Genomic DNA, 10,931 nt, shown 5'->3' on the forward strand with positions numbered 1-10,931 from the left:
TGTATCTCAGTCAATCTTTTCTTTTTTACATAGTTATAAAAATTAAATTTCAACCACGATGTAAATATTTTCAGATCTCATCACATTTCGATTTCATTACCAATTTGCTCTTGGCAGAAGGAAGGTAAACCACTGGAAGAAGAGAGGAATAAAAATAAATCACATTCTACGCCAGATTTATGAAGCAGAAAGATAGGAATACGGATAGATTGCTGAAGTACCAACTTCAACATAAATTGAAATGAACATCTCTATAGTTAACAAAGCCGATAATCAATATCTAATTAGGAATAGTATGGTTATGCAGGATAAGCTAAAGAAAATATATGGACCATTTCTAGTACAAACTCTTGAAGCAAAGAATCCAGATAACAAGCCTCAAAACAGGTTCAGAAATTGAGAAAAGCCAAAATAGAGTTTCCATAGTGAAGCGTACACACAAGTCACAGGGGTCGTTCTTATTTGTGACGTACCAAACCAAAAAAGATCCCGTGGTGATTTACCTGTATAGTGAAGCGATGCTATGACATGCCAGTAGAAACGTTCTGTAATTAAGACCTCTTGTATATGGTGAAGGATGATTGCACAGAGCTTCTGTAATGTCATGGAAGTTACTTCAACTCCGAGCTTTTCTTCAGAAGCAAAAGCCTTTTGGCTTTGTCAGCAAAAAGTGCTAAGTGAACTAGAATACTAAAAAACAGTTCTGCAGAGTAAGATTAAACAAATTCTCAGTTTGATACAAAATATGAATTCCCAATATGTAGTTTTCATGGAAGAGGTTAATGATATGTGTTGAATAGGAAATTTTCTTACTAAGATGAACCATCAGGGAAGGACTCCAAAGCATCTTGCTTCCCGTTCACATAGTAATCCACAACTGCTTTCATTCGCCACAGCTTATCAGGGTGATAATTTATGTGGATTATGACTGGCTTAAGCTTGCGCAATTGTGGGTTCTTCCTTACGGTTTTGAAGAGAACTTTACTGTTCATGAACATGTAATAATCCATAGTTCTTCTGGATGCATGAAGCCCCTCATAACCAGGATGTGATGGGTAGAAAAGCTCTTCGTTAAAGACTGCCTGGTCCCAAGCATTCTCTCGAGCCAGCCTACCAGCCACACGGTCCAAGAGCTCTATAGAGGGGATTGTGGGTCTAATATAGAAGAACCCAGAGTTGTAAACCCATATCCTCATTGTATGAGCGTACCTAGCCCAACCCATTTCAGGTTCATCAAAAACATCATTGTATCCATAAGCTGTCATATTATTGTGTCCATCAGTCATGGACTCCACATCCGAATCCCTGTACAGATGCTCAAATGGATTTTGCAAGTAGACTATGTCGACATCTGAGAGCAAAACACTATATCCCATCTGCAAGAACTCCCTCAAGATCCGAAATTTCAATCCTGAGACAGCATGATTTCCTCCAGTTCTTGCAATAGATTCAAAGTTCTTATCTTCCTTTATCTCCTCTACGTCTTTTTTATATACTGGAACATCATTTGATTGACAAAAACTGTAAATTTCCTCATCCAATGCAAAGACTAAGTAATTAGGTATACCCACTCTTTTGATATTTTTGAACCACACCTCCAACATGTCCTTAACATTTGAATTGGCAAGTGTAACAATGACTTCACGATTCACAGCAACTTCCTCCAGTAACTTGGCCAACTTCGGGTTGACAGATTCATCAGGTACAACTGTGGGGTTGGTTCGCAATCCCTTAACAGTGCCAAAAGGCCCAGCCTTCTGCTGTTCGCCTAACACCATCACCTGTTTCTGTGCACTATCCTTCCCTTGCTCAGCAAACCGAAGCTTCTCCTTCAACTCCCTAACTTGCCTTTTCAACTCTGCATTTTTCTCTGAAGCAGAGACAAACTCTGATTTCAACAAGTTGATGCGTTCTGATGATTCACATGAAGAAGTAATAACCTGGCAGAGGGATAATCCAAGGGCAAAATTAAGTAGACGATGTGTGAGAAAATGGTTCCTCAAGGGTCAGCTGGTAATCGATCATGGAAAAAAGAACAACCCAAAATATAGACAACCAACTGATAAAATAAAAAAAGGATACACTGATAAACTCCCTCAAGGATTACCATCCTCATCTCCTTAGTTATATGATTCATGCACCTTTGCAGCCAACTGTTGGAACATACCAGCCTTCACACACACACAGAGGCAAAAGCTGCACTCTACTATTTTGATAAACTACAGAAATCTTTGTTACATATTCAAAACCATAACCAAAACAATTTGCATAGTTCTAAGAGACTAACATTCACATAACTTAATACAAGTCAGTCATATTGTTCACTTCTTCATTCTTGCATTCATTGTTGTGGTTGGCAAAAACTAGCAGCCTATTCCTAGATACGATTAAGGAAGCTCAGCAAGAATGCAGCAGCTACTCTTCTTTTCTTCAGACAAAGAGCTTTATTTCATACTCGTATAGTCTGATTACCACCAAATTACTAGAAACAACGATACTTTTTTCTTTCAAATGTCATCACTTCATAAACTGAGACACCGAGCTGCAGAGGAAGCTTCTATTCCAACGATTTACGAGTTCAATTTCCAGTCAGCTCATGCAGCAGTAACGGAAGACAACACTTCAATCCAATTTATCATACCAAAATAGAACAATAAAACATTACCATCACCAATCCAATTCGAAATCAAACACGCAATTTCTAGTCAACGCTAGGTAAAATCAGAAAATTCAACATTCAAACGCAAGTGTGAACAGATTTAGCAGTAAAAAACAGTACCTCCGGATCGGAGGCGGCGACGAGGCGGCGACTCAGCGGCGATGACGATGAGACGAAGAATCCGTTCGGATAGAAGAAGGCGAAGACGCAACCGAGTAAAATCCCGACGAAGATCGCGGCAGCGATTCTCGATTTACGCAGCGATTGGCCGCCGTCCTTCTTCATCAGCGCGGCCTCTCTACGACCGCCAATCATCACTTTCTCACGGCGGATTTGCAGTATGCTATTGCTATAGCATTATTCAACAATATAATTACCAACAATATAATTAACAGCTGATAAATTCAACTAAATAGTAGCCTGCATTATTTCTTTACAGCGACTCAGAGAAGTAGACTTTGAGCCTGGGCCGCCGTTGAACGTGATATTTTCTCGCATTGTTTTTTAATTTCCTGATTATAATATTATTACTGTGATCTACTTTAATAAATTAACAGAAGTTAAGCGTTTCATTTTAGTAATTAACCCTTTTCGGTAATGTGCTTAATAATCCTTTGTAATTTCAAAGACATCAAAATTACTTATTTATAAGCCATCAAAATTATTCATTTGTATGCTGAAGTACTGTCATTGTGAAGCCGGTTTCACCGTGAAACCGATTTCATAGGAGACCACCTGAAATTAAAAAAAAATAATAGTAATAATTTGCAAGAGTTCAACTAACTAATAAATCCTCCCTTGTCTACGATGATAATTATACCAAGTTATTTTTGGCACGAATTTTAATAAAATGTGAATAAAGTTGATAATGAAGTAAGAATTTCATTTTAAATGTGAGTGAACTGATGTAGTCATGTAGACCTTCTTATTAAAAATGGATGTGTCATATTTTTCATGAACTGATGATCGAACGAAAAAGAAATTTGTGGCATAATTTTTATAATCGGAGGATAAATATATGGTGATTACATATTCCAGTTTCACATAATAAAAATATTTTATTTCTGAAAGATGTCACAATATCTTCTCTTCAGTATTCAGACACAACTTGGAAAGGGGGATTCCATTTTGACTTCAGCAGATATTAAAGCAAAGCTTCACTTACATAATAATTAGAGGCAAAATGGGATATACCCTTTTTGAAAGATGAAACATAAAATATACCCACTTTTTTTAAAACAATAAAACCTACCCACTTAGGACATTTTTACCCCTATGTGTAATTCGCGCATTGCTCGACACTGAACTGTCGAGCATTGAACTGTCGAGCATCGAGCATGTCGAGCAATAGTTCAATTTGAACTATTGCTCGACGCCTCGAACATCGAGTGTCGAGCAATTAAGAACTGTCGAGCATGTCGAGCAATAGTTCAATGTCGAGCAAGACGAGCAATAGTTCAAATTGTTGTCGAGCAATAGTTCAATGTCGAGCAAGACGAGCGATTTTTGATTTTTTTTGGGAGGGGATTTGTTTGGTATTTTCTTTTTGTTTTAAGGGTATCTTAGTCCTTTCAACCTCAAAATGGGTACATTCTATATATTTAATTTTGGGTGGGTATATTTTATGTTTCGTTTTTCAAATAGGGTAAAAAACACCATTAACCCTAATAATTATTGCCAAAACATATTTAATGTGTAACAATTAATGAGCATTGATAGTGTTGGTCTGGTCGCCCTAACTGAGTAATGAATATATGCAATAAAATGAACACCCCATACCATCATAAGCTCGACCAAGCAAGCACTAATTTTACAAACACAGGAAAGTGAAAATAAATATCCATAACGTGACAAATACTTTAACTACTGCAGCAAAGCACAGCATCTTAATTCCTGTTCACACAAATCAAAAAGAATATGTCAACATAGATGGAAATATATACAACCATGGGAAGAGTGATTCAGTAGAGCAAAAGTTCCACAAACACTACGCCCTTCAACTGATCTCGTGCTATCCTTGCGTACGCTAAATGTAAAGACATCTATGCTCAAAAGACTAAGCAGAATGCTGAAAAAAAAGTAGAAACTCATCTTCTAAAAGTGGTTTATGTTATAAGATAAAACAAATTGTACGAACTGCAACTTATTTGTCAGTCTCCGCGATCAGAATCAGAATCTGAATCTGAATCTGAAGTCTCCACACGTTGGTCAGGACCTCCGATTTGCCTTTGCGTAGGGTGCATTATTTCTTTAACCATTTGATTAGCTATTAAAGGAGAGTCTCATCAATAAGAGTCTAATCAGATCATGCTTTTGATGATTGAATAATAAAGTAACAACAGAAAACAAGCACCTGACAACAAAATCTTCATAAGGATTGACCTCGTCACCTGAATTTCTGCTTCATGTTTACTGGCAAATTTCACCTGAAGAGCAGATTAACATAGTACGGGTATTAACTTCCAAGCTAATTTTTTGTTTTACTGCTAGAAATCTCTGAAGTAAGCTGTTACCATTTCACCATAGAAGAAATTCACAATTTGATCAAGCCTGGCCTGACGCTTCTGGAGGAACGGCCGCAGATAATTCATATACAACACACTTGCTCCCTACCACAATAGGACATTAAAGGGCATAAACATTCACAAATCATCACCAAGGACATCATCCTAGCTTCTAGATAGCTACAAGCCTACAATGAATTTAATTAGATATTATATACCAAACAAAGTGACTGATATTTTATCACACCATCAGTTTTTTTTTTTTTCCTTTTCCAATGTTTGCCAAACAAAGTTTAATGTCGTTTGAGTGATCATACCTAATTAACAAAAACCATCATCAAAAGCAACAAAATGATGATATTAATTCACTATCATTGCAATTGAAGCACAGATGTATGTAAGAATGATATGATATCGACCAAAAGTTGAAGCGCCTATGATTAGAGCACCTTATAGTGCAAGTTTCAATATCCAACCAAAAAACTAATTCTCCTTACTGCAGAAAGTAATTCAATCTGAAGCATCATTAGAAAGTAAACATAATTAGACAGCTTTGAATAGCTTATTGGTAGGCAACCCTCACCAGAAATAATTTTATTTCTTTGATGCATCATTGCCAAGCATGTTGAAACACAAAAACTGTACTGGATTGATTTTGCTCTGATCAAACGTACCTCAACAGATGGCAGTTGAAGCCAGACAAGAAATGCAAACTTTAAATGGTAGTAGAAAGGACACCTGATAAAAAACCACACAAAACCCAATTTCAGTCTGACAGTACATTCCTCTTCTTCTTGCTGGGGGAGAAGGGGGGAAGGAGATTTTTGTTCAAAACAGTACCAATATAGAAGCTTATCAGTGAAGATCTCAGCAACAGTGAAGGATCCATAAGCTGCAAGCATGTATGACGATCAGAATGAATAAAAGTAACAGTGACCTCAAGTCCTCAACAGAAAAAATTTCCTGTAACTCCCCAAAATAAACAAAGGCATACAGAAAGCATTCTTTATATTTCATTTTTATCTGATTACTGTCAATAAAAAGCATAAGAGTAAGTTATGTCAAATTATAAGGTCATTCAGTTAAGGACCAAAAACCAAAGACTGTTATACTTCATCTGGACGATTATGCATATTAAAATAAGACTTTCACAGTTTAAAATATTGGAGAACAAAAGTTCTTCTACAAGCACCACTTATCAGTATTTGAAGGCAAAAGAAGCCTTATCCCATGACATACCAGCCCAGTATACAAGCCATTTGTGTTGGTCATCTTGATCCTTCGTCTCAATGGCCTTGAATGTAGAATAAACAGGTAAGACAACCCCCACCGAACAGCTGTAAAGAAAACATGCAGATTATATTTATGAACGAAAGGACTCAAAAGTCAAAAGAGAAAATGGTGGAAAATATATTAGCTGCAGTCGTGGTTTATATGAAACAGATACAGAATCTCTTTCAAATACATAACTGATGTGGTTAGAAACTGCCAGAAGCTAAACCCTATGCTGGAGTAATGCAAAATCTCATTACACCTGTTGGCTCATCATCGACGCTCATCTGAGAATATAATTCAAAACTCACCATGCTGTACGAACTACAATATTGGAACCAAGTGGACAAAGAAGTAACCGCAGCCCGACCTGCATTAGTACGAAGCAATAATTATATAATTCCAGATACTCTGCACAAAATTCAAATCACAAATAACAATGCAGCATACAAACACATGCCTATGGAGATAAATCCTATCTTAGTGTGTCCAGACTCCATGAATGACAATGTCGATCAGTCGATGCAATAATCAATCATCGTAACCACAATTGCATACACACAGAAAAAGTTCAGTAAGACGCCACACAACGATTTCAATTTTCTTATTTATTTATTTTCGCTGCTTCAAACTAGCATAATTGAAAGAAGCAAAGAAGAAAACAAACAGAAATTCGCGTATTTACAACTAGGAAATCCTCACACAGTAAAATTCCGATTCGTGACCTAAAAACTCAATAAAATAAATTCCGATTCCGAATAAAACGGCAAATGTCAACAGAGATGAAGAGAAATTGTACGTCGGTGGGCATGTTGGATCCGAAGAAATTCATCCTCAAGAAACAGAATCCTTCACGAGATTCCAATTAATAAATCTCCAGAGGAAACACACAGCGAAACAAATTAGCGCTGCTGACGCAATTTCAACACCTCGCTCTGATAGGGAAACCTCTCTCGGTTGCCTCTGTTATTGGTCAGGTGCAGTTTCAAATTATTAAAATAAAAATCAGAAAGCAAAAATGATCAGAATGTGCGTGCGTGCGTTTGTGTGTGTGTGAGAGAGAGAGAAGAGGGACAGGTTAAGCAAAATTAAGGGCATTCGGACTGAGGATTATCGTCTATTGTTGTCGTTAAGGATAAATAAGTCTTCTGCTTGGGAGGGATTGTTTCGTCTAATTAAATAATGACAACATTAGTCAAACCTTGAATTATTGCAAAATTGGTTACAATTCACACATTAGATGATCGAAACCCTAATATGTATTGGAAATCACACTCGGGAGGAATCTCTACGCCGCACAAAGTTTATATACTTGTACACCATATAAAGGTAAAAAAATAACCGCATGTAGACGAAAAACTACACACATAAAAGTGAAAAAACTACCCTAAACAAATCAACAACTCGCATGTAGGCGAAATTGAACTTAAGAAAACTACCCGCTCGTAGGCAGAATTAAACTCAAGACCTCTTATAAAAGAAAGTCTTTTAATGCCTCAACTTTGCCACTTGAACTAGGCCTCACGGGCAATTTTTGAGAATTACAATTATTGACAACAAAAAAGAGAGAGAGGGAGGGGGTTATATGTATGAACTAATAAGTTGACTATCATGATAGTGATTCCCAAAAATTTAATTTTTGGGAATTACAATTATTGACAACATATATATTTTACTCTCTCTTCTACCTACATTTTTAACTTTCTTTCAGATTAAATGTTTTGTACATTCAATTCAAGTATTAAATATCTTCTCGAGGAGTAAAGGAATAAGCAATGAAGCAACATGCTTTTTTCTCTCTCATTTAAGAAAAATCAATAATACTTGTCCATTTTATTTGGTAGTGATGCGAGCGATGAAGCAACATGCTTCCTTCAAGTATCCTCCTAACAAGTTTCTTCAGCTTCAACTGCAATTCGCGGCTCAAAAACTGCCACGTTGACACCTCTATCCATAGTCTCCGAAACAAAACTTCTAGGGAGAGAAGAAAGGCAACATTGAAGAGTCTTCATCAACACTTGGTTTATCATAGAGTTGAGTAAGCATAGAATACACAGCCTCTGCTTGTGCATGAGATCTATCACCTGACCTAAAGCTATGAACTCCACCACCAAGCTGTATCCAGCTGCACCCAGCAACCTTCTTCACCTCCTTCTCTCTCATCCTCCTCATCACCCTCCCCTTCTCCCCCCACTCCCCGCCCCATGCATACACGCTCGCCACCTGGAAATACCTCGACCCCTCGTCCCCACCAATCTCCGCCACCTTCTCCTCCGCCACCCTCGCAAGCTCTACGCTCCTGCTACCTCTGCAAGCATTCAGAAACGCGCTCAGCACAACACCATCCGGCTCAATGGGCATCTTCTCCATGAACGCCACAGCCTTCACTACCTCATTAGCCCTTCCATACAAATCAACCATACAAGCATAGTGATCCATCTCAGGCTCTATACCATAATCTCTACTCATACACACAAAATAACGCTCACCTGCTTCGACTAGCCCACAGTGGCGGCAGGCGGATAGAAGAGCAATGAACGTGACACCATCGGGGCGAAGCCCCCGCCCCACCATCTCCTCAAACAGACGGATAGCTTTGTGCTCATGGCCGTGGTGAGCAAAGCCAGCAATCATCACATTGTACATGATGGTATCCCTAATCCCAACTCTCTCAAACAATCTCTCAGCATACAGCAAAAGCCCACATTTCGAATACATGTCAATCAAAGCACTCATCGCCTTCTCATCCACTGCAACTCCGGCCCTCAACATGTAACCGTGAATCTGCTTCCCCGGATCCACACCGGCTAGCACAGCACACGCGCCAAGCATGCTCACGAGGATCACACCATCCAAACCCGTCGCCTCCTCCGCTGCGTACACACGGAACAGAGCAAAAGCATCCTCACATCTCTGCAGCCTCACATAGCCAGAAATGACAGCAGTCCACATCACAAAATTCCTCTCAACGGCCGAATCAAAGAGCCTCCGCGCTTCCCCCATCTCACCTCTGGCTGCATACCCCACAATCATCGAGGTCACAGCAAAGACGTTGCTCATCCCGGTCGCTCTAACAACACGATCAGCAGACCTCATATCACCACATTTAGAGTAGATATCAACAATGCCACTACTTATAAACGGATTCAAATACATCCCGTCCTTCAAAACCCGAGCATGAACTTCCTTCCCAAGCTTCAAGCTCTTCAATGCAGAGCAAGCTGCCAACAAGCTGCCGAAAGTGTGCTCGTTCCAACGGTAGCCCTCCAACGCCATACACTTGAAGAGCTCCACTGCTCCCTCCTCGCGCCCATTCTGAGCAAAGCCCGCGATCATTGTGTTCCACGACACCTCATCATTTAACTCGGGATCACTCAAGAAGATCTCTTTCGCTGTTTCTAGCTCCCCCTCTCTGCAACAAGCAGCAACCAAGGCGTTCTTCACCACACAATCCACCATGCCCTCGCCTCCTCCTCGTCCGTTAACAACCCTGCAAGGATTGTATACGAATCAAATAATTTTGCTCCATTCGGTATTCCTATTCAAAATTTGATATTCGTATTTGAAATTTTATGATTCGAATTCAAATAATTGAATAGTTTCATGAATACGAATGATATTCGTTTCGACGATTCGTTTACACATATACCTGCAAGCATCCCAGAAGCTCCCACATTTCGAGTACATGTCTATCAAAGAACTCAAGGCGAAACCACTCCGATCATTCCCGCTCTTCACCATAAACGCATGCACCTGCACGCCATACCGCAGAACCCGTAACTTGGCCACTAAATTAAGCATCGTGGTCAGTGTGAACTCATCATTCCTAGCTCCGTCTTCATCAAGCTGCATCTGAATGAACAATTCAATAGCATTACTTTCACAACCATCACTGCGTGCATAGCCCGATATCACCAGATTATACGTGACGGAATCTTTGAGCGGGGAAGAATCGAAAAGCTCCTTTGCTTTGGTTAAATTTCTGCTTCTGATATAGGCGCTTATTATGGTGTTCCAAGAGAACACGTTTCGGTCAGGCATTTCATCGAACAGTTTGTGGGAATCTCTGGTAAGACTGTGTTTGGAGTAGAAATCGATGAGTTGATTGGCGGTGACGATTCTTGGGAGAAAACCGGATTTGACGGCGTGCGCGTGGAACTTCAGCCCCTCCTTGAGGGATCTCATTTACTCCACATTTAAGAATTGAACAATTAAAGAATTAAATACAAAATTTGGTATAATTGCTCAACAGCGTTGTCTCCCAGATTTTGAGAAGTTACAACTCTTAACAAGAGTTCGAATATGTGTTCGTGAGAATATTACAACTCTTAAAAAAGAGTTCAAATATGTGCTCGTGTGCGCGCCTACGGTGATCAAGAAATGGGCCCACGGTCTGCCTGTGTTGGTCTAGTTGTAACTTGTAAATGGATAATGTTCAAGATCTGATGAGCTTCTGAATTCAAGTCCTTCCTGATGCTATTGTTCTTTATTTTTTG

The 10,931-nt window shown here is 39.2% G+C and overlaps 3 protein-coding genes across 4 annotated transcripts; all 3 read right to left on the minus strand.

Moving 5' to 3' along the window:
• Positions 1 to 257: 257 nt before the first annotated feature.
• Positions 258 to 3,203, minus strand: LOC131005387 (arabinosyltransferase RRA3-like). Of its 2 annotated transcripts, XM_057932343.1 has the most exons (3): positions 2,780 to 3,203; positions 814 to 1,940; positions 258 to 703 (listed from the first exon to the last, which is right to left on the minus strand). In XM_057932343.1, coding segments are annotated over exons 1-3 (1,323 nt in total). In that variant the 5' UTR covers positions 2,975 to 3,203; the 3' UTR covers positions 258 to 702. The 2 variants fall into 2 exon arrangements, with proteins under 2 accessions (XP_057788326.1, XP_057788327.1); XM_057932344.1 differs by having other exon boundaries at positions 258 to 1,940; positions 2,780 to 3,186.
• A 1,283-nt stretch (positions 3,204 to 4,486) lies between these two features.
• Positions 4,487 to 7,696, minus strand: LOC131005436 (HVA22-like protein k). The gene is made up of 8 exons (XM_057932438.1): positions 7,235 to 7,696; positions 6,747 to 6,805; positions 6,403 to 6,500; positions 6,004 to 6,055; positions 5,838 to 5,901; positions 5,173 to 5,268; positions 5,013 to 5,085; positions 4,487 to 4,925 (listed from the first exon to the last, which is right to left on the minus strand). Exons 1-8 carry the CDS (start codon positions 7,265 to 7,267, stop codon positions 4,810 to 4,812), a joined length of 591 nt encoding a protein of 196 aa, XP_057788421.1. The 5' UTR covers positions 7,268 to 7,696; the 3' UTR covers positions 4,487 to 4,809.
• Positions 7,697 to 8,196: 500 nt separating this feature from the next.
• Positions 8,197 to 10,869, minus strand: LOC131005348 (putative pentatricopeptide repeat-containing protein At3g18840). The gene is made up of 2 exons (XM_057932270.1): positions 10,085 to 10,869; positions 8,197 to 9,925 (listed from the first exon to the last, which is right to left on the minus strand). The coding sequence occupies exons 1-2, from the start codon at positions 10,618 to 10,620 to the stop codon at positions 8,410 to 8,412; spliced, it is 2,052 nt and encodes a 683-aa protein (XP_057788253.1). The 5' UTR covers positions 10,621 to 10,869; the 3' UTR covers positions 8,197 to 8,409.
• Positions 10,870 to 10,931: the final 62 nt, after the last annotated feature.

Source organism: Salvia miltiorrhiza, chromosome 1 (genome assembly GCF_028751815.1).
Source record: "Salvia miltiorrhiza cultivar Shanhuang (shh) chromosome 1, IMPLAD_Smil_shh, whole genome shotgun sequence".
NCBI classification, from domain to species: domain Eukaryota; kingdom Viridiplantae; phylum Streptophyta; class Magnoliopsida; order Lamiales; family Lamiaceae; genus Salvia; species Salvia miltiorrhiza.